At 42.5% G+C, this 24615-nt stretch overlaps 1 protein-coding gene across 4 annotated transcripts in view; it reads right to left on the reverse strand.

Moving 5' to 3' along the window:
• Positions 1-24615, reverse strand: part of LOC119966446 (rho GTPase-activating protein 21-like) — a 310278-nt gene that overhangs the window by 49094 nt on the left and 236569 nt on the right. For 2 of the 4 annotated variants that reach the window (XM_038798135.1, XM_038798137.1), the window contains exons 9-16: positions 23540-23698; positions 23340-23436; positions 23209-23251; positions 22379-22504; positions 7317-7613; positions 4912-4976; positions 4468-4604; positions 982-1124 (exon numbers count right to left, since the gene is read on the reverse strand). In XM_038798135.1, the coding sequence (XP_038654063.1) occupies positions 982-1124; positions 4468-4604; positions 4912-4976; positions 7317-7613; positions 22379-22504; positions 23209-23251; positions 23340-23436; positions 23540-23698 (1067 nt within the window). The remainder of the gene's footprint in view (positions 1-981; positions 1125-4467; positions 4605-4911; positions 4977-7316; positions 7614-22378; positions 22505-23208; positions 23252-23339; positions 23437-23539; positions 23699-24615) is intronic. The other 2 variants (XM_038798139.1, XM_038798136.1) reach the window with 1 other exon arrangement.

Raw genomic sequence — 24615 nt, forward strand, 5'->3', positions numbered from 1 at the left:
TATCAAAGCAGTACTGATAAAAGAGGGAAAGACAGGAAAATAAAGTGCAGGAGAGAAGGTAACACAACAAAATGTGATGGTGAAGAAAGGTCATGGGTCCATGTACTGCATGTCCAGCAGTGCATTAGAATTATTAGAAGTATTAGAAGAAATTTCCCAGTAGGAAAGCACTATTCATATTTTGGACATAGTTAGCTATAAAGGGTTAAGAGCTGTTGGGAAAAAATAGTTTAGCATGGAATATTTGCTTAGTAACGTAATAAAAAAGTGGCAGCTGCTGATTTGATTTAGGTAGGATATAACAAATTGTAAGGATTTGAAATATCTCTGTCTCAAAGACAATGGAAGAGATTAAGATTCAAGAATTGAATTACTTTTTGTTCCAGCATCGATGGAGTGGGGATCATAATTTCAAAGTAGCTGATGAATTCACTTGTATAGAGTGAGTACAGTTGATGATGAGTAGAGGAAATATTAATATGAACAAAGTGGGGATTCCGAGTTAATGCAAAAGGAGCCAGAGAATGTAGCATTAACCATAACACAGTAATGGGAGAGCAGAGGAAATTAGTCAGTCATGGACATCACTTTGGTATGGAAAGAGCCATTCCATGGCATTTGGTTAAGAAGTGCAATGTTAAGACTTTGGAGATGCCCATGGTAATGTAATGGCAAATACTCAAGAACAAATGCTTCCCAGGTACATAGTATGGACAGCAAGATCCCTGGTGGAAAAAGAATGCCTAAAGCCATATAGATATTTATACATTAGGCGAAAACCTCTCAAGAACTGAATAATTTGAGTTTCACAATTTTCTATGCCAAATGGAAGGAGAAAATGTCCAAAGTAGGGCAAGGAAATGAGGACTTATGAACAGTAAAATCTCTTTGTAGGAATATCCTGTTACTTCACTGATTAACTCTGAAACAAAGAAAAATACTAACTTCATGTCATAACATTCTTCATTGGACTCATTATACCTTATTGTGAAGAGCTGGTGGACAATCGTCTAGTCTGACACCAAATGTTATACCGGGACCTGGTTTCTTTTCAAAGGTTTTTCTCATTATGCTAGGAATGCCTCTTCGCCACGTTCCCTTGTCTTTTGGTGGACTTGTGTCATCTGAATGGCAAAACAATCTCCCATTGGTATGATCATACAGAAAAAAATGAATCTTCAACAAATGTGCCATTTATAGGAAAGATCCTACATGATGACAGGTAAAGTGATTCGCAATTATTGTTGGTGAAATCTATATTCCGATCCTCATTTGTAATAGTACTCGCTTATGTTTACATCAATATAGTTTCAGACAAACATTTAAATGGCACTTGATGAATTACCAGGTTTGCTACATTTCGATAGTTTACACTAATATTCTCTTCCAATTTTTTTCAGTAAAACTTTCTAAATACTACAAAAGCTGGGATACAGCACATAGAATTTACAGTGCAGAAGGAGGCCATTTGGCCCATTGAGTCTGCACCAACTCTTGGAAAGAGCAACGCACTTAAGCCCCACATCTCCACCCTACATCCTCAAATAAGTTATATGGCTCGCAAACTGAACCTACAAAATCTTGCCAGTAATGCACCAGATTTTAACTGCTGAAACAATAGTCTAGAGCAGAGAAACAGGCCATTCTTCTTCACTGGTCTATACTTACATTATGCTCCACATGTGCCTTTTCCCACTCTTTTTCATCAACCCTATCAGCATATTCTTCCTTTTTTGCGTCAATGTTGTGTCAGTCATGGCTCAATTGATAGCTCTGATTTACAAGGTTGTGTGTTTAAGGCTCACTCCAGGATTTGAACACAAAAATTAATGCCGACACTCCAGTGCGGAACTGAGGGAGTGCTGCACCGTTGGAGGTTCTGCCTTTCAGACGAAACGTTAAATTGAGGCACTTCAAGGATCCCATGGCACTATTTCAGAGACATGGGGAAAGTTCTGAAGAGGAGTCATATTGGGCTCGAAACGTTAACTCTGTTTCTCTCTCCACAGGTGCTACCAGACCTGAGTTTTTCTGGCACTCGGTTTGAATTTTTCCATCCTGGCCAATATTTATTCCTCAATCAACATCACAAAAAGAATAGATTATCTGATCATTATCACATTGCTGATTGTGGGAGCTTCCTACATTGCAACACCTCGAAAGTACATCGCTGTAAAGTGCTTTGAGACATTTGGTGGTAATGAACGGCTCCTTGTAAATGTAAGTCTTCTTTCCATGTAATTTATCACATTTCTTGCCCAGCATTCAGTCTTAGATGGACAGAAATGTTCTCCCACTATATATTGGAAAGACCAAAGCCATTGGCTTCACTCTGCCACTGACTCCATCTGCAACAACTGTCTGAAGCTGAACCAGACCATTTGCAACCTTAATATTAGTGTTGGACTTCTGATCAAATATTCATGCCATCATCAATAATTCTATCCATTACAACGCCCAATCTGTCCCTGCCTCAGTTCATTTGCTGTTGAAACCCTCTTTTCACAGTAACTTCATTGTAGTGTTAATGTAAGCCTACTTGTGACACTGATCAAGGTGACTATGATATTCTTTATGGGCAACACAGTAGAATAGTGATTAGCACAATGGCTTCACAGCACCAGGGTCCTAGGTTCGATTCCCAGCTTGAGTCACTGTCTGTGCGGAGTCTGCTAGTTCTCCCCGTGTCTGTGTGGGTTTCCTCCGGTTCCTCCCACAGTCCAAAGATGTGCAGGGGTAGGTGGATTGGCTGTGCTAAATTGCCCTTAGTGTCCAAAAAAGGTAAGGTAAGGTGGGGTTATGGGGATAGGGTGGAAGTGTGGGGATAGGGTGGAGGTGTGGGCTTAGGTTGGGTGCTCTTTCCAAGGGCCGGTGCAGACTTGATGGGCCGAATGGCCTCCTTCTGCACTGTAAATTCTGTGATCCACGCTTTTGTTACTTCTAGGCACGACTATTCAAAACATCTCTTAACTGGCCTCCTATCTTCCACCTTTCATAACTTGAGCTCATCTAAAACTCTGCTGCCCATTTTCTAACATACACCAAGTCCCATTCACTCACCAGCCCTGTTCCTATAGACCTACATTGTCTCCTGATCCAGCAACATCTCCACTTTAAAACTCTTACCCTGTTTGCAAATCCCTCCCTATATCTGTCACTTCCTCCAGCTCCACTCTCCTCAGATGTTTGCGCTCTTCCAATTCTGACTTCTTGTGCATCCCTAAAGTGAATTACTCCATCACAGACAGCTGTGCTTTCAGCTGCCAGGGTTTGATCTTTGGAATTCTCTCTCTAAACCTCTCTGCCTCTTTTGCCCTTGAATATGCTCATTAAAAATCTACCACTTTGCCCAAGATTCTTGTCACCTGTCCAAATATCTACCCTATTGGGGCTTGGCATCACATTTTGTTTTCTCAAGTTCTTATGAAACATCTCATATATTTTGCTGCATTAAAGATACTATTTAGACATAAGTGGGTGTTGTTACCATTTGCCTCAACTACTCCCAATGCTAACATGTTCCACATTGTTGTTACTCTTTGGGTAAAGAGGCGTCTACTGCATTTCCTATTGTAGTCGAGTATCTTGTATTGATTTGGACGCCTCCCACAAGTGGGAATATTTTCTCAATGTTTACCCTATTAAACCCCATTATGTAACAACCTGTCAAGCTGCCCCCTCGCCTTCACTTTTCTAGAGAACTGATCCTCAAAAATCCATTCAGCCTTTTCTGATAAGTGTACCTAAGTTCTGGTATCCTCCTTATGAATCTTATTTGCATCTTCTGTAATGTTCCTTTACCATTTCTTTACAATATGAAGACTAGAAAATACTTCAAATATGGTCCAAAGTTCAATATAAGTTTAGCAAATTCTCCACTTTTCAATTCCATTACTCTTGAAATGGGTCCTAGTGCTTTCCTTGCTTTTGTTAACTTTATTAACCTAAGTCACGACGTGTACTCATTTGTGTTTGTACCCCTAGATACTTTTGCTCCTCTACCCATTTAGACTATTATGCAAGCAGAATGGGACTTCCTTATTCCTGCTACCAAAATATACCATCTTATATTTAACTATATTAAAACACGTTTATCAATTACACATCCATTTGCAATTTGTTTTCTGTATTTTGTTGTATTCTTGCTTTGAATTAACTACACTTCCCAATTTGATGTCGCCTGCAATTATTTAGTTTGCTCTTATTACTACTTTTAAACTGAGATTTTACAGCAAACTGAAATTAATAGACAGTACCCAAGGTGGAAAAGCATGATAAAGTACGAAATAGAAGTTATAATTACATGAACAATTGGATAAATAACAAATTCTATCTATATAACAAAATCATTAACTTATTATAATGAAGTAAATAAATATTGACAAGTGAAATTAACTAATGTTGAAAAAAGTAGAAATTCAAAGAAAATCAGCACTGGACAGTTTTTCACTTTTAGTGAAGCATTACTTATTAGTTTTCTTTCCAATTCTTGCTTTGGAGAATGTGGGCTCTTTGGATCAGTTTTGGATCCCAAGAAGGTCTGCCTAATACTGAGAGTCTGGCGAGGTGTTTTAGGAGATGGTTCTGTCTTGCTGCCAGAAGTACTGAAAAGAAAAGATATTTTATTGGAATTATAGCTTGTGTACTCAAGTCCTTTAACATTCCTAAGAGAAGATTAACATTAGATTGCCCCCACTCCCCTAACAGCAATGTGTGCTCATTGAAATATGGACCAATATTACTAATAGGCATGGCTCCCATTACCCAACAATCTTCAATAGAATGCATGGTGCCAGAGAAGGTGAGGCTTCTGATCTTCAAGCACTCAGCATAGTCTGGTTATAGTTTTAAAGAATGAGCAGTTGTGTATTCTGAAAACACAGCCATAGAAATTAAGATATCAAGACTTACTTCATCATGGTACTGTATTCTTTAATCTTCCTGCTAATTAAATCTCTGCTTGTAACTCCGGTATCCTATGAGTTAAAAGAATGGTACATATTATTCCTTTTCTTTACCCATGTGCAAAAGAGCTGTACATAATAGGTTGTAACAAAAAATACAAGTGCTGAAGAGTTATTTTAAGGTGCATCACAAAACAAGGGCATGTAACAAAGATATGAAACTGTGGAATTTAGCTTAATGTAAAAACTACAATTATACCAGACATTCATAAAACATTGTATAATTTGAAATAACAGCTTTAATACTCAAGTCTTAAACCATATGAGCAGAGTTATGAAAGAGGGAACATTGATACAAGATTAAATTAAAAAGAGATTTTGGACCGAGCAGGAAAAAAACCTTTTACACACAGGATTTGGGGCTGTGGAATGCACTACCAGATTGTGAATAAGCAGAGACCATATCAACATGTAAGAATAGATTAATAAGGTGTTAACGATATACATTACATGCAATGAACCAGCAAGTTATGGAGAGAAATAATGCTCGACTTCTACAATGCCACAAGTTGCTAGATGCTTTGTGCCACTCTGCCCGTGAACTTTGCGAAAACAGCATTTTGTATAAATTCCACCAAATTACTGCAATTCCACATTAATTGTCCATCATATTCTACACAAAAAGTTAAATCTAGTAATGGATAGCACAACTACTCTTTTAACACGATATTTCGTAAGGAATGCCAATCAACCTTCTCTGGTCAGGAAGTGAATTAAAAGCATGGCATCTAATTTCTTCAGCTAGAGTTGTCGACGATTTTGAAAGTTATATTTTAGAATGTTTCTTACCTTTCCTTTCTCTTGCCTCTTTGTCAAACTCGTTTTCTTTCCCTCTCAATTTTGATGTTGAATTGATGTACATTAATGCATACTCCTTCTCTCACCTTCCTCTATTCATTTCTTCATCCTTAAATCTCATTGGCTGATGAGATACAATATTGCTCCACTCATATGCCAAGGTCTCAGATGCCCCATGGTCCTTATGCTATCAGCTAGCACCTCCAGCAATTTACAGCGCAAACACATGTTTAGTTGAAGGGTACAGGGAGAAGTCTAATGGGGACTGAAATAAATTTACACTGAATGCAATGAGCAGAGGTCCTGCTCCAGCAAATTCCAATCCGTTTTTGTTTGTGGGATCTCACTGTTCACTAATTTTTTTTTTTTTTTTAAACCTCCCAACAGTGCTGTAGTACCGTAGATCTGTGCTGAACAGTCACCCAAGATTACGTGCTCAAGACTGGAGATGGGAATTCAACCCACAACCCTCATATTTAATGTAAAAATGTTTCCAACTAAACCAAGCTGGAAATCTGGACATGGCACCAGAATATGGATGGCACGGTGGCACAATGGTTAGCACTGCTGCCTCACTGCGCCAGGGACTCGGGTTCAATTCGGGCCTTGAGTGACTGTCCGTGTGGTGTTTGCACATTCTCTCCATGTCTGTGTGGGTGCACTTCAGGTGCTCCGGTTTCCTCCTACAGTCTGAAGATATGTGGGTTCGGTGGATTGGACATGCTAAAGTTGCCCCTTAATGCAGGGTAGGTGACGAGGATGGGGTGGAGTGGATGGGGAAGTGGGCCTGGGTGGAGTGCTCTCTCGAAAAGTAGGTGGGCCCAATGGTTTCTTTCTGCACTGAAATACACTTTTACTAACTGAACATAAACTTTTGATGTGGAGATGCCGGCATTGGACTGGGGTGAGCACAGTAAGAAATCTTACAACACCAGGTTATTCATCTGAGGAAGGAGCAGTGCTCCGAAAGCTAGTGTTTGAAACAAACATGTTGGACTTTAACTTGGTGTTGTAAGACTCCTTAATAAACTTTTGAAATTATGGTAATGAAGCAGAATAATGACTGCATTTAATCATTGTTCATAAAGGAGCAAAGGCATCTCTCTCAAATAGAGACACACAATTGGTTATATGTAACTTGAGGGGTACCATTCCACAAGCATGAGCAGGCCCCCATGAACCACCATAGCGGGTACAAGATTTGAACCTCCACCATTGGGGTCATTCTGCATTGCACTCTACACACATTATATATACAGAATTTAAAAATAGTAAGAATACTCTAAGTTTTAAGATAAATACTTTGTCCAATAAGATTTATGAATCCACATGCAAATTTGTATATCAATTCAATACTTGATGTGCATGTAGTTCCATCATTTTGAAACAAAGTTTTGATACTTTATTATGGCTGCTTCAGTTGCAAAGTACAAATACAAGCTCAAAGAAAAGTGCATAACATAAGTTCAAAGAACTAGATGTGGAGGAGGCAAAAACTGAAGAAACGTTGCTTATTTTCTTCTGTTCTACCATTTCATTATGACTTGCACTTACTTCATCATCTAGATTGCTGTTTTCTTGTATGCTCTTAATCCATGCCAACATATCTTCTCGATTCTCTGCCTGAAAGAGGTATTCACACTCTGACGTGGTTAATCGAAACACATGTTTGCGCTTGGTATCACTATACGAGATGTCTATCAGGCAGGCTTTGACGCTGATTGGTTGTTCTTCTTCAATTTGGCCAGACGTATGAGTTAGTTTGTCCTTTTTATCTTTGTACAAGAACAGGGAGTATCCACGAAGAACTACATACATTTGCTTCCATGGCCGAATGCTGCCGCCAACACGCTGTAATATTTAAAACAAAGAATTCCTAATTGAAATGGATCAATTCATTTTCATATTTAGGCTTTTTTTTCATTATTTTCTCCCACTCAGAATAGGGAAAGTTTGATTGAAAAAAGATGCAGGTGCATTTTAAGTATGTGTATCCTATTAAAAAAGAAAATTGTGTAATTTTAAAAATAATTCTTCATATACAAGTAGGAAAGAAACACTTGCAAATATAAAGCACCGTATCACATCTCTGAACAATTTCTAAGGACTGGATTTTACACTCCACCCACACTACCAGGTGTGTTTTTGGCAGGGGTGAAACATCTGCAGTGTTACCCAGTTCGCCACCTTTGTACCCACCCCGAGCTGCCCCCATAAAATGTTAAATGGTCAGGCACAAAACAGTGAGCCCACCATCATTGAGGGTGTGTTCTGTCTGCAGCCCCGTCCCGTCCAAGTTGTACCCCCATGACCTCTTTTGTTCCATGTCGCCTGTCCTCCAAAACTGGCTCCTGAACCCTCTCTCCCCAGGCTCTCCAACCTCTCTCTGCCCTGAAAGACTGGAACTTACACCAGCCTTCGTCAGCCATTGCTTTTCTTCATGTTCCTACTTCCAGTCCTGGCAGGTCCACTACTGAGCTTGGGCATTGCCGGGATTGCTACAACTACTGGGCAATCTCGAGGGTGGGATTTTCACTGAGGGGTGGAAATCAGACTCTCAGCTGCTTAAAACCACAAGCTGCTGCAGGGTTTTTAAAATTTGGATTGCCTGCCATCCAAAGTTTCTCTTGGGGTGGTAGGTGGGTTTTTTGTGGCTGGACAACAGGAGGTGAGGAATTGCAACTGGGCAATACCTCGTCAAGCAACTAAAATTATCTTTAATTTACATCCTACCATTCCTCTGGCACTATGAATTGGAACATAAAAATGTTCATTTTTATCCAGGATGTTAGAAAAAGGAAGAAGGCAGCCATTTAGCATTTCCTGATTGTTCCGCTATCCAAGATCATGGCTGTCCTTAACATATCTCCTCATCTCTGCCTTTATCCCTTATCTCTTTTTTAAAAAAAATTAAAGTGCCCAATTCTTATTTTTTGTCCCAATTAAGGGGCAATTTAGCGTAACCAATACATCTACACTGCACACACTTGGGTTGTGGGGGTGAGACCCACGCAGGCATGTGAAGAAAGTGCAAATTCAACATAGACAGTTGCCCGAGGCCGGAATTGACCCCGGGTCCCTGGAGCCACCGTGCCGCCCTTAATACCTATGGTTAACAAAACTCTATTAATTTCAAGTTCTAAAGCTAACAATTGATCCACGTATATTGCAATTTGCAGAAGAGCATTTCACACTTCTACCACCCGTTTCATGTTAAAGTGTTGCCCAAGGGGAAGTGTTACCTTTAGTGGGGGTGGTGGTGAAGCGGTATTATCACTGGACGAGTGATGCAGAGACCCAAGATTTGAACCAGGCACGACAGATGGTGAAGTTTGAATACAAATAAAATCTGGAATTACAATTCCAACTATGACCTTGAAACCATTGTCAATTGCTGTAAAAACCCATCGGGTTTCCTAATGTCCTTTAGGAAAGGAAGTCTGTTGTCCTTACCTGTTCTAGCCTATATGTGATTCCAGATTCACAGGAACATGGTTGACTCTTAAATGCATTCTGAAATGGCCGAGCGAGCCACTCAGTTCAAGGGCAATTAGGGATGGGCAATAAATGCTAGCCAAGCCAGCAACGCCCACATCCAATAAATGGAAAAAAAATTCACCCCTGAAAGAGCTGCCTCAAAGTTTATGACTATTCCCCCTAGTCATAGACTTCTTGATCAGTGGAAATTATTCTTTTACCTCTATCCTATAAAGTCCCCTTAATATGCTGAAAACTTCAATTAAATCGCCCCTTAACCATGTAAATTCCAGGAAATACAACCCCAGTTTGCACAATCTCTCCATGTAATTTAATCCTTGGAGTCTAAGTATCATTGCAGTAAATCTGTGTAGCACTTCCTCAAAAGCCAACAAATCCTTTCTAAGGTATGGCACCCAGAAATGCTCATGGGTGTAGTCTAATCCACAGCTTTATTGACCTGAAACATGATTTTGTCCCGGGTGTTCTAATTGCTAGATATAAAGGGAACTCTATGTACCTAAATATTGGGCCAAATCGTCTCCTTCTGTGCCGTAATGCTAGGTTTCTAATGTGTTATCAGCAAATTTGGATGTTTGAGGTAACTCAGGGGCACTTCCAGTGTCCAGGACGTCCACGGTGTGCAGGGATTGTGTTCAGATGCAGCTACTCAAAATTTGGGTTTCAAATCTGGAGTAGAGGCTAGAGTCACTGAGAACATAGCAAGTTGAGATCTTCGTAGATAGTGCGTACCATGAGGTGGTCACCACTGGGCAGGTAGTGCAGGAGCCCCTGGGTCCATCTCCCTTTCTGACAAATTTTCCATTTTGGATACTGCCGGGGAAGGTTGTTTCTCAGGGGAAGGGAGCAGCAGCTAAGTCTGTGCCACCACAAGTGGCTCAGCTGGGAGGGGGATGCAATAGTATTAGGGGATTGTATCCTTAGGCAACAGACAGAGGTTTCTGCAGCCACAGACTTGACACCAGGACGGCATGTTACTTACCAGGTGACAGGGGCCGGAATTCTGTGGTCAATTTTCCCGTCGGCAGTGCAGTGCCAGCGGGTTTCATGGCTGTAATGGGTGTTTACAATGGTAAATCCCATCGGCAAGTGGAGGGAAGATAGAAGTCGGCCGCCAGCAAACGGCATGCAGTCGGGAAGCACGTGGCTGGCAGACCAGAGAATCCCACCCAGGGTCAAGGAATGCAGCTACAAGGCATTCAGAAGTGGGAAGGTAAACAGCCAGAGGTCGAGATCCATATAGGTACAGATGACATAGGTTAAAAAAAAGCGAGATTCCTAAATGCAGAATATAGGCAGTGAGGAAATAAATGAAAAAGCAGGACCTCAAAAGGTGGTCACCTCAGAATTACGCCCAGTGCCATGTGCTCGTGAGATCAGAAATAGAATAAATCAGATGAATGTGTGGCTGGAGAGATGGCATAGGAGAGAGAGATTTTGGTTCCTGATGAATTGGGACAGATCATGAGAAGATGGGACCTGTACAAGCTGGACTGGTTACACCCCTGAAGGACCAGGGCCAATATAATTGCAGGGACAGGGTGTCGGTTTAAACTAGAGTGGCAGGGGCGTGGGAACCTGTGTGAGGAGACACAAAGGTTAGAAAGATAGAACTGAAAGAGAAAAGTAAAAAGTAAAAATGGAAGGCAGAGGAAACAAAGGCTCGTAGCAAACGGCCATCATACGAGACAAAATGTACAAAAACGATAAAAGGACTAAAGGCGCTGTATTTGAATGCATGGAACATTCACAATAAGGCTGACGAGTTAACAGTATAAATAGAAGTAAATGGGTACAATATGATTGAGATTATGGACACATGATGACAGGGTAACCAAGGCTGGGAACTTAATATCCAAGGGTACTCAATATTTAGGAAGGACTGGCAATAAGGAAAAGGAGACGGGGTGGGATGGTGCTGTTAGTTGTATAAGGCACTAATTAGACCTCAACTAGAGTATTGTGTCCATTTCTGGGAACGACACTTTAGGAAGGATGTGAACGTATTGGAGAGACACCAGAAAGGGTTTACAAAAATGGTCCTGGGGATGAGAAACTTTAGTTATGAAGAAAGATTGGAGAAGTTGGGACTCTTTGGGAGAGGGAGACTAAGAGAAGATTTGATGGAGATGTTAAAAATCATGGATAGAGTAGATAGGGAGAAACTGTTCCCGCTCGTAAAAGGATCGAGAACCAGGAGGCACAGATTTAAAGTGATTTGCAAAAGAAGTGACGTGAGAAAAAGCTTTTTCACACAGTAAGTGGTTCGGGCCGAGAACACCCTGCCTGGGCAAGTTCAGTCGAGGCATTCGAAGGGCATTAGATGATTATTTAATAGAAAATTGTGGAGAGTTAAAAGGAAAAGTCACAAAATCATAATGCGAGCACGGGCTGGTTCGGCTTAGTCTGTATCTTGCCCGTTGTAAACAACAGCTGGGATATGCTGTTTGATATGATCAACCAGTCTTCAGGACATATGGCCTACATACTGTAAAACCATAAGACATAGAAGAAGTGGGCCAATTGAGTCTGCACTACCATTCAATGAGATCATGATTGATCTGATATAATAATTTTCAACTCCACTTTCCCGCTTTATCCCCATAATCTACGATTCCCTTACTGATTAAAAATCTATCTCAGCCTTGAACATATTTAACAACACGGCCTCTCGAGCCCTCTGCATAAAGAATTCCACAGGTCCCCTACCCTCTGGAGGGAAGAAATCCATCCCTATCTGTCTTAGAAGGGCAACCCCTTACTCAGATTATGTCCTCTGGTCCTAGATTTACCCACAAAGGGAAACCTCTCAGCATCTACTCTGTCAAGCCCCTGAGAATCCTAGATGGCTCAGTAAGGTAGTCTCTCATTCTTCTGAACTCCACCGAGTACAGGCCCGACCTACATCACCTCACCTCATCTGAAAATTCCTCCATACCCAGGACCAATCAAGTGAGCCTTCTTTGGACTGCCTCCAACGCCAATATCTTTTTCCTTAGATAAGAGACCAAACCTCTTCACCGAATTCCAGGTGTGGTCTAACTCATGTCTTATATAGTTTTCTCAAGACTTCCCTATTTTTATACGCCAATCCCTTTGAAATAAAGGCCAACATTCCATTTGCTTTCCCAATTACCTGAACTTGCATGCTAGCTTTTTATGATTTATGCACTAAGATTCCCAAATCCCTCTGTGCTGCAGTTTTCTGCAGTCTTTTTCCATTTAACTAATCGGCTCTTTACTCGTCATACCAAAATGCATGACCCTACATTTTCCTACGTTATATTCCATCTGCCAAGTTTTTGCTTCCTTACTTAACCTGTCTAGATCCCTCTGTAGACTCTGTGCCGTCTCCACCATTTGTATTCCCACCTATTTTTGTGTCATCTGCAAAACAGGCATTGATGCATTCACTTCCCAGTCCAAGTCATGAACATATAATGCAAATAAGTGTGGCACCAGCACTAATCCCTGTGGCAGTCACTTGTTACAGGCTATCATCCTAAAAATCCCCCACTTAGCCCAACTCTGTCTTCTATTAGCCAATACTCTATCCATGCTAATATACTGCCCCCAACATCATGGGCTCTTATCTTATTAAGTAGCCTTTTGAGAAGTACATTACTGAACGCCTTTTAGAAATCCAAGTATATTACATCGGCTGGTTCCCCTTTATTTAGCCTATTCATTACCGCCATAAAAGAATTCCAATAAACTTTTCATGCATGATTTCCCTTCATGAAGCCATACCTAGCATCACAGTGGCACTGAAATTCACATACCACATTACTCATCTGGTTGACAGACATATCGTTTTGGCTTGACAGCAGTATCCTGTTAGTGACAAATGCCACGTGTGTGTAGCAGCATCGTGAAACAGCTTGCTTCACCCGTTACTCATTTTGGGCTTAATATCATACAAGCTCATTAACAGGCCTAAGGCCATCGCCTATGGCTCTGAAAAGTGTTCAGTCCACCTCAGATTACCCTGGAAGAATAAGGTATCTCTTTTGAGCAACTGTTCATCAAAGGAGTTTGCGGGATGTTAAAGTTTGGCAACCATGTGACATGGCTCGGTTTCTTGAGAAAATAAAGTTTGCTTTAAGAGGGTCAATGGTAGGGTTCACCCGGAGGTGGCAGCCATTCGTCAACTTTCTTGGGGAAAATTAAAATGTCAGCAGAAGCAGAATTCCACAGTGCGGCGCGCGGGGGGGGGGGGGGGGGGGGGGGGGGGGGGAGAAAGAGGGCCGGACTGTTTTATGGGGTGTGAAGATTGTGATGGGGGTGGAAATGTTTATTGTGCCATGTTTGTGTCGCTGTTATTATTACAAAAACTTCCAAATACCCTAATAAAAAATTTTCTTAAAAAAAAGTTTGGGAACCATGGCTCTATTCTGATAATGTCACACTAACATTCCATACTAAGGAACATCAGATCAGCAGCAAACGGACAGAATCCTTCATGCCTGAAAAGAGCTCAGTTGGACCATAGTGACAAGTAAATGCAATGGCCCAGGGTGTTGTCATATTGCCTGCCATCTAGCAGCATTGAAACAGTTAAAGTTGTTGATGGATTCACACAACTAGGCTCCAAAACAATCTATCACTTGATGTGGAAATCAACACATGCATTGGTTGCAGTTGTTATGTCCAAGCTAAATATGGGTGTGGAACCAGTGCTGAAAAGGACACAAAACTGAGAGTCTTACCAAGCATGTATCCTCAGTGCACTCCTCTACTGTGGGTCGACCTGGATAAATATGCCAGGCAGGAGAAAAGGCTGAAAAGTCAGAAAAGGTTGAACAGCCTGAAAAGGCTGACACCTTCACTGCCTCAAATGTAGTCTCGACAGCTCTTGGCAGGACATGGTCATCAAGAAGAGATCTGGAGCATATGAATTCCATCAGCATGTGCTTACTGCTATGCCAACATTGTCAACACTGATTTAATGAAGAGTGCAGGAGGGCATGCCAGAAGTGGCACAGTGGTTAGCACTGCTGCCTCACAGCGTCAGCGACCTGGGTTAAATTTGGGACTTGGGTGACTGTTTGGATTGTGCAGTTTCATCCCCATGCCTGCGTGAGTTTCCTACGGATGCTCTGCTTTCCTTCCACAGTCCAATGATGTGTGGTTTAGGTGGATTGGCCATGCTAAATTGCCCCTTAGGATCCAAAGATGTGTAGGGTATGTGGGGTTACAGGGATAGGGGGGGGGCATGTGGGGTGCTCTTTCAGAGGGTTGGTGCAGAAAGCCGTACGGCCTTCTGCATTGCAGGAATTCTAATTCTAAGCAGCACCAGGCATACTTAAAAATGAAGTGTCAATCTGTTGAAGCTACAACTCAGGATTATTTGCATAGCAAACAGCATAAGCAGCATGCAATTGACAATGCTAAGAAACCATTGGATCAGATCTAAGTTCTGCAGTCCTACCACATCCAGCTGTAGGCAATTAAACTACTCACTGAAGGAGGAGGCTCCACAAATATCTCCACTCTCAATGATGGGGGTGCCCAGAACATCAGTGCAAAAGATAAGGCTGCAGCATTTGCAGCAATCTTCAGCCAAAGGTGGATGAAACATCTTGGCCTCTATGCAGGTCCCCAGCATCACAGGCAGTCTTCAGCCAATTAGATTAATTCCAAGTGGCATCAAGAAACGGCTGAAGGGACTGAATGCTGCAACAGCTATAGGCCCTCAAAACATTCCAGCAACAGTACTGGAAGACTTCTGCCCCAGAACCACCCGCTCCACTAGCCTAGCTGTTTCAGTATAGCTACAACACTGGCATCAGCCCAGCAATATGAAAAATTGTCCAGATATGTCCTGTATAGAAAAGAAAGGATTAATCCAACCCAGCCAATCACTGCCCCGTCAGTGTACTCTCAATCATCAGTAAAGTGATGAAAGGGGTCATCAACGGTGCAATCGAGCTGCATTTACTTTGCAATAATCTGCTCACCGGCGCTCAGTTTGGATTCCACCAGGGACACTCCACTCCAGATCTCTTAGCATTTTGGTTCAATCATGGACAGAAGAACTAAACTCCATAAGTGAGAGTGACTGCCCTTGACATCAAGCAGCATTGGACAGAGTATGGCATCAAGGAGCCCTAGCAAGACTGGAGTCAATGGAACTCAAGTCTCCACTTTGGAGTCATATCAAGCACAAAAGAAGATTGTTTTGGTTGTTGGAGGTCAATCATCTCAGTTTTACGATATCACTGCAGGAGATCCTCAGGGCAGTGGCCTAGGCCCAACCATCTTCAGCTGCTTCATCAATGATCTTCCCTCCATCATAAAGTCCGAAGTCGGAATGTTAACTGATAACTGCACAATATTCAGCAACATTCACGACTCCTCACATACCGAAGCAGTCCTTGTCCAAATACAGGCTTCGGCTGACAAGCGGTATGGAACAATCGTATCACACAAGTGGCAAGCAATAACCATCTCCAACAAGAGAGAATCTAACCATCACCTTTTTGACATTCAATGGCATATCCTTCACTGAATCCAACCATCGCTCCTTGACTTCCAGTGGTTGAATCCATCACTATAATTATCCTGAGGGGTATCATTGACCACAAACTGTACTGGATTAGCCATATAAAAATTGTGGCTACAAGAACAGGTCAAAGGCTAGGAATGGGAGGTGGTGACGTACTGGTATTGTTGCAGGACTAGTAATCCAGAGACCCAGAGTAATGCTCTGAGGAGCCAGTTTCAAATTCCACTGTGCCAGGTAGTGAAATTCAACAAAGATCTGGAATTAAGGCCAACGGTGTTTGCTGATTGCTATAAAAACCCATCTGGTTCACCAATGTCTTTTAGGGAAGGTTATCTGTTATCCATACCTGTTCTTCATGTGACTCTAGACTCACAACAATGTGCTTGACTCTTAAATTAGTCAAATCACGAGGGATGGACAACAAATCCTGCCTCCCATAGCTTGACCACCACCTACCAGTCAAAAGTAAGGACTGTGATTGGATACTGTCCACTTGCCTGGATAAGTGCAACTTCAACACTGCTCGACACCATCCAGGATAAAGCAGTCCACTTGATTGGCACCCCCTCCACCACCAACATACGGTAGCAGTACTGTGTATCATCTACACTTTTTACGCCCATGGCGTCTATCATCAGGAAGGACAAGGGCAGTAGATGCATAGGAATACCATTATCTGGAAGTTCCCCTCCAAGCGACCATCCTGCCTTGGAAATGGATTGTTGTTCCTTCACTGTCGCAGGGTCAAAATCTTGGAACTCCCTCCCTAACAGCACTGTGGGTGTACCTATGCTACATGGACTTCAGCGATTCAAGGCAGCAGCTGCTCACCACCTCCTTCTCAAGGGCAATTAGGGATGGGCATTAAATGTTCGCTTGGCGAGCAATACCCACATCCCTGAATTAATTCAAAAGATCTCGGCTAAATGTTAGGTTTTACTTTCCCCAATGGGGCCTGGGTGGGGATTTGATTTGATTTGATTTATTATTGTCACATGTATTAGTATACAGTGAAAAGTATTGTTTCTTGCATGCTGTACAAACAATGCATACCGTACATAGGGAAGGAAGGAGAGACTGCAGAACATAATGTTACAGTTAAAGCAGGTAGAGAAAAGATCAACTTAATACGAGGTAGGTCCATTCAAAGGTCTGATGGCAGTAGGGAAGAAGCTGTTCTTGAGTCGGTTGGTACGTGACCTCAAACTTTGGTATCTTTTTCCTGACGGAAGAATGTGGAAGAGAGTATGCTGGCTGCTTTTCTGAGGCAGCGGGAATTATAGATAGAGTCAATAGATGGGAGGCTGGTTTGCGTGATGGACTGGGCTACATTCACGACCTTTTGTAGTTTTCTGCGGTTTTGGGCAGAGCAGGCTCCATTCCAAACTGTGATACAACCAGAAAGAATGCTTTCTATGGTGCATCTGTAGAAATTGGTGAGGGCCGTAGCTGACATGCCAAATTTTCTATGTCTTCTGAGAAAGTAGAGTCGTTGGTGGCTTTCTTAACTATAGTGTCGGCATGGGGGGAACCAGGAGAGGTTGTTGGTGATCTATACACCTAAAAACCTGAAACTTACGACTATTTCTACTTCATTCCCATTGATGTAGACGGGGGTATGTTCTCCACAACGCTTCCTGAAGTCGATGAAAATCTCCTTCATTTTGTTGACATTGAGGAGAGATTATTGTCGTCTTACCAGTTCACCAGATTCTCTATCTCATTCCTGTACTCTGTCTTGTCATTGTTTGAAATACGACCCACTACGGTGGTGTCATCAGCAAATTTGAAAATCGAGTTGGAGGGGAATTGGCCACACAGTCATAGGTGTATAAGGAGTATAGTAGGGGGCTGAGGACACCGCCTTGTGGGGCACCGGTGTTGAGGATGATCGTGGAGGAGGTGTTGTTGCCTATCTGTACTGATTGTTGCCTGTGGGTTAGAAAGTTCAGCATCCAGTCGCAGAAGGAGGAGCCGAGGCCAAGGCCATGGAGTTTGGAGATGAGTTTCGTAGGAATGATGTTGTTTAAGGCTGAGCTGTAGTCGATAAATAGGAGTCTGACATAGGTGTCTTTGTTATCTAGGTGTTCCAGGGTAGAGTGCAGGGCCATGGAGATGGCGTCTGCTGTGGACCTGTTGCAGCGGTAGGCAAACTGTAGTGGATCAAGGCAATCTGGGAGGCTGGAGTTGATTCGTGCCATGACTAACCTTTCGAAGCACTTCATGATGATGGATGTCAGAGCCACTGGACGATAGTCATTAAGGCATACTGCTTGACTTTTTTTTGGTACAGGGATGATGGTCATCTTCTTGAAGCATATAGGAACCTCAGATTGTTGTAAAGAGAGGTTGAAGATGTCTGCGAATACCCCCACCAGCAGATCCACGCAAAACCTGAGTGCTCGTCCGGGTATCCCATCCGGGCCAGTGGCTTTCCGTGGGTTGACCTTCGAGAAGGCTGCTCTGACGTCTGCAGTGGTGATCTCAGATACAAGTTCATCTGCGGCTTCTGGGGTGGAAGGCTTGCTCTCGCTGACCTCTTGCTCAAAGCGGGCATAGAATGCATTGAACTCATCAGGGAGGGGTGTGTTGGAGCTGACAATGTTACATGCCTTCATCTTGTAGCCTGTTATGTCTTGCAGATCTTGCCGTAGACGGCGGGGATCCGTGTGGCTAGCCTGAGACTTGAGCTTGATCCGGTACTGTCTTTGGCATCTTTGGTAGATTTCTTTAAATCATATCTGGCTTTCTTGTAGAGGTCAGGGACGCCAGACTGGAACGCTTCAGACCTAGACTTCAGCAAGCAGTGGATATCCCTGTTCATCCAGGGTTTCCGGTTGTGAAACTCGCTGATTTGCTTCTTTGGCACACAGTCTTCGACACACTTACTAATGAAGTCAGTCACTGTAGTGGCGTACTCGTTCAGGCTGGTCGCAGAGTTTTTAAATACTGACCAGTCCACTGACTCTAAGCAGTCCCGTAGGAGATCATCCGATTCTTCAGACTAACAGTACACGACTTTCTTGGACGGATTCTCCCACTTCAGTTTTTGCTTATAAGGCGGGAGCAGGAGCACAGCCTTGTGGTCAGATTTGCCAAAGTGTGGGTGGGTGATAGAGCGGTAGGCATGTTTGATATTTGTGTAGCAGTGGTCCAGGATGTTTGGGCCTCTGGTGGAACAGGTAACGGGTTGGTGGTAACTTGGTAGTACGCTCTTGAGCTTGGCCTGATTGAGCTACAGCTACAACGAACAAGGCTTCGGGATGTTTCGTTTCAAGGCTATTTGAGGTGGTGAATATTTCGTCCAGTGACGTTTGCATGGGGTGGGATGTAAACTGCCGTCAGGATAACGTAGCTGAACTCTCGCGGAAGGTAGTAGGGGCGGCATTTTAGCGTCAGGTATTCTAGGTCCGGGGAGCAGAAACTCACCAGTGTTGTCACATCTAGGCACCAGGAGGTGTTGATTAGGAGGCAGACCCCACCTCCCCTTGCCTTGCCTGAGGCCGCCGTACTGTCCATTCGGTGGATTGAGAAGCCCTCTGGTTGTAGGGCACAGTCCAGTGAAGCAGGAGTGAGTCATGTCTCCGTGAAACAGAGCACACAGCAGTCCCTTGGTTCTCTTTGAAAAGTGAGTCTGGCTTTAAGTTCGTCTAGCTTGTTTTCTAGAGATTGGACATTAGCTAGGAGTAAGCTAGGCAGAGGGGCTTTGGGGCCGCGTTGTTTCACTCTCACCTGCAGACCTGCATGTTTTTCACGCTTCCTGGAGTGATGCTTCCTTTCGAGCCTGGGACACGATGAATATATGCAGTGTTCAGGGAATAGTTGTGTCATGAGGTTATTCACTCTGGTCGGTGTGTGGATGAAGGATTTGTTGCCTTGCTTGCGGTTCCTGCGTCGGTAGGTGGGTCTGCGCAGTCGAGTGTTCCGGGTCGCTGTCGGGCTGCGGTTTGTCTTCACAGGTCGGTGGATGTCCAGACCACACTCCGGCGTGGATGGGCCGAAGGCTAGAAGTGGATGATGTCTCTGGGATCGCAATTACGGATGAGGCGATGGCCGGGTCCATGTGTTGGGGTCCACATGGTCCTTTCCAGATCGCGTTCTTCTTTCAGAGGACAGAGGATCCCGAGACCTGGGATGGGGGGGGGGGGGGGGGGGGATGTCAGAAGGTTGTGGTCAGTGACCTTCACATTAAGTGTGCGGCGTGGATATGGATTTACTGCAAATGTTGAAAGAACTGGAGGCGGTTAATTTCCCTAGCACAAAAGATGGGTGGGACATTGGGTAGCAGAATTAGTGGTCATTGTTATCGCCTGGGATTCCATTTTTATTGGCTTCTGGGAGAGTAATTCCCAGAATGAACCAAGATTGTTATTTATTTAAATTTGCTTATCTCAGAATTGCGTATGGTTCCTAGTCGGTGGAAGCTTTGAAATCTTGTTGGCTGGTTGTATCTGGAACAGACTCAAATGTGGGACGAGATTCTCCGGTCCCCCAGCCATGTGTTTCTCGGTGGTCCGCCGTTCCCTGGTAGCAGTATTCTATCTTCCCATTGGGATTCCCATTGTAACCACCCCACGCCACTGGGATTGCGCTGCCAGCAGGAAAGGTGAATTGTAATGACCAAAGAATTCCGGCTGTGGCCTTTTATGCTTGCAATGCAACTGCAATGAAACCTTGTTTCCATGTATTTTATAATAATATTTTAAAATCAAATTATTCAATTCAATTGAGTCTTGAATGTTGAGGTATCAAAAATCATGGAAAACCTCCAGGTAATGTGGTCCCAAACTGATGGACATCTTTGGCAAATGCCATTCTTTACCTGGAAGTGCACAAGTCCCTTCACACTGATAGGATTTTTGATTGTTGTTAAATATTTTTGAGAAATGATAGTGCACATTCTATACAACCTTTTGCATTCAGTGATGACAGCAAGCACAATAAAATGCAGTGGGTTGGAGTTTACGGATTTTATTTTTTGTGCCAGTTCTGAAACACGTAACATACAGGAGAATTCTAATACATTCATTGCCTACAGAGTTTCTAAGTCTTGTGAAAATTCCCAATTGTGAAGGGTTGGTGAAAGAACAGAATAAAAGTTAGAGATGTGAAAAATTTGTCAGCTTTCTTGCATATTAATAAAATACAAGTAAATGCCTCGAATTAAGTAACCTGATTATTTGACTCTTGTCCTGCTAAGGTTATTCAAAACATTTTTTAGCGTGATGAAGACTATCCCGTTCTCTAAAACTGATGTTTTGGGGGTGGCACGCAGCTCAGTAGTTAGCACTGGGACTGCGGCACTGATGACCCGGGTTCGAATCCCGGCCCTGGATCACTGTCCCTGTGGAGTTTGCACAATCTCCCCATGTCTGCATGGGTTTCACCCATACAACCCAAAGATATGCAGGGTAGGTAGATTAGCAGCGCTAAATTGCCCCTGTATTGGAAAAAAAATAATTGGCTGATCTAAATTTATTTTAAAAAACTTTTTTAAAAACGATATTTTACTAGTGAGTGCAGCTCCAAGATGCTTGATACCATCCAGGACAAAGCATCCTGCTTGATTGGCACCCTATCCACCACCGACACAGAGTGTACTATCTCCAGTTGCAACTCACCAAAGCTCTTTTACTAACATCTTCCAAATCCATGACCTGTACCAACGAGAAGGACAAAGGCAACAAATCCACGCGAATACCAAAACCTGCAAGCTCCACTCCAAGCCACACACCATCCTGACATGGAACTGCATTGCCATTCCTTCACTGTTGCTGGGTCAAAATCATAGAAACATAGAGTTTACACTGCAGAAGGAGGCCATTTAGCCCATCGAGTCTCAACCAGCCCTTGGAAAGAGCACCCCACCCAAACCCACACCTCCACCCTATCCCTGTAACCCAGTAACAACACCCAACCTTTTTGGACACCAAAGGCAATTTAGCATAGCCAATCCACCTAACCTGCACATCTTTGGACTGTGGAAGGAAATCGGAGCACCCGGAGGGAACACATGCAGGCATGGGAAGAACGTGCAGACTCCGCACAGGCAGTGACACAAGCTGGGAATCGAACCTGGTACCCTGGAGCTGTGAAGCAACTGTGCTAACCACTGTGCTACCGTGCTGCCCCATCTTAGAACTCACTTCCCAACAGCACTATTGGTGCACCTATACCAGATGGACTGCAGAGATTCAAGAAACTGGGTCATCACCAGCTTCGGATGGGCAATTACAAATGGGCAGAAAATGCTGGCCTAGCCAGTGACACCCATATCCCATGAAAGGATAAGTTTTAAAAAATTATCCCTGGAGACCAGAATTGTACTGAACTTCAATATATGGACAGTCATTTACATAAAATTTCAAAATACCAGCATTCAATGACAGTCACACTGTGGCTTGAAATAAGCTAAAATACTGATGTATTATTAGGATAATCTGTAAACAAGGCATTTTCTTCAGTTAATTGTTTACAACTCTGAACATAATGTCCACTGGCCGATCATTCAAAAAGCAAAGGTCTCAGGCATTAAAGAATTTTATAACCAGCATTAAGTTCTTTTTAAAAAATTGATAAAATCTGATTCACAAGTGCTCATTTGCATTACCTTTCCTTTTTCTGTAAGAATCTGACGAAACTGCAGCCATCCTTCTTTTGAAGCATCGCTAAAGCTATCTGATGAAGAGTCTCTTCTTGGGCTCACATCGTCTGAAAACTTCAGGCTGTCTGGGGCCTAAAGAAAATGTCAGAGTTACAGTGCAACACATTTCACTGCAAGTCATACGAGAACCAAAATTGGATCGATGGATTGATAAACGAGAACAACAGAGTCCAACAATAAACTTTACCGGAAACATTACTCCAGATATGTCTCAAACGCAAGGAGAAATACAATACTGGCACATCATTCTTCTTTTTAACGCAAGTTATATTTCCTCCCATATGAACCTTCAACTTCAGGAAGAAAACTTATCTGGCTTTAGCCATGCAAGGAACATACCAACAGACTACTGTAATGCTTCTGCTAAATTAATACTGTGCGAATTGTTTGGCATTGCACTTTCCTGCTACAGTGTGCCACTGTATTCGGCCTACATAGACACTACTGTGATACTGAACCTTGTTTTGAATTTCTGAAGGGCCTTTGTTACTGTGAATACATCAGATGCCAGGCTAAATCATTTACATACATGCTCCTAAATGTTAATTCTAGGAAATATATTGACCAGTCGGGAGAAAAAGCGGAGAGAATCTAACTGAAAGTTAAGAAATGTTCATTTGAACAGCTCAGCTTTCTTTGAACAAGTGTTGTTTACTTACTACTTGAATACAGAGTGTATTAATGGCCTGAACTAGATTGAAGTTTCCATACAATTAACAAATGGGGAATGAGGATAGGGATGATACGTACTTTATATATAAAAAAAGGTTACAAACCTTTATTCCTTGCAGGCTGGGTATTGGCTTCACTGATTTTCTGCTGAAAATAACATTTCTTATTAATGAAATAAAGGGTTAATTAGATCATTAAATTGCAAAAAAGGTCCATAGTCTGCAAATAAACTTACAACTTTTCTTCTCTATAATTATCTAATCCTTCATCGTATGATTTTGATCGCTCAGTTTTTCCACTCTGTTGGGAATCAGTAGAGGTTCTAATGGCATCTGAAGAAAATTCTTAGAATCAATAATGCAACATAGCCATGGTCTGTAATATATAGAACAAAATCTACATTTCTTCACTTCAAATTTGTACTTGAGCGCCTACCTTGATCATGTGACAACTGCCGACGAATAAGAGGGGACGGTTTATTCGGACTAGAAGGTACTGCAGTTACGGTTAGTATTTCAGACACTCCAGCTGAAATTACTGCTGATGCGGGAATGTGGGCAAACTCATGATCGACACTAGGACTTGTGGGTTCATCTAGGATTGACATTAAAGAATATCAATTAAATCTCTACTGTTGAACATAAACAGGGACTTTTGAACCTTTATATTTATTTTTGATAAATTCAAAAAGCATTCCAACATATTCAGTAATCAATGTCCAACTGGCTATTAAATGCAAAATTTTAACAAAAAGATTATAAGATTTTCAGAACCTTCAATTTTTTTGAAAACGTCCATTCTGCACCAACTTTCATATTTGTTATACCATGATGAGTGTTTACAAATAGTGCTTTAACTATTTTGCATTAAGTGCTAGGTTAACTGCTATTCTGACTTAAATATTGCACACACTGATCCAAATAGCCTAAATTCTTGCACCATACTAATGATACATCTACTTTATACATTATTATTCCAGTAGTAAAGCTCCAGGAAATACTGGTGTGAATGAGTTATGCTAGTTTTATACCAAATTTCCATAGCATTGCTCCACTGAACCCCTCAGTAAAAGAGTAAAAAGTTTTTAAAAAATAAATGTATCTTATTAGAAACGTATATAAAAAGTTACAACACAATTCTGGAAACAAGCTTCCCACTAAACAACTATACCGTTTGTCTAAATGTTTCCCCTTTTTCACCCCGCCCTCCCCCTCCTTGACGAACAACTCCTCAAACACGGCCACAAACATCCCCCACCTCGCCACAAAACCCTCTGCAAAACCCCTTAAATCCTATTTGATCTTTTCCAGCCGAAGAAAGTCAGAAAGTCCCCCAGCCAGGCCGTTACCCGCGGTGGCGTTGCTGACCGCCACTCCAATAAGATTCGTCGTGAAAGGGTCTGGCCTAACCTCCTTCCCCACTATCCTTGCTAGCGCCGCAAACACTTCCGCACAGAATCTGTCCAACGTTTTGCAGCCCTAGAACATATATGCGTGATTCGCTGGTTCCTG

Source organism: Scyliorhinus canicula, chromosome 5, assembly GCF_902713615.1.
Source record: "Scyliorhinus canicula chromosome 5, sScyCan1.1, whole genome shotgun sequence".
Taxonomy (NCBI): domain Eukaryota; kingdom Metazoa; phylum Chordata; class Chondrichthyes; order Carcharhiniformes; family Scyliorhinidae; genus Scyliorhinus; species Scyliorhinus canicula.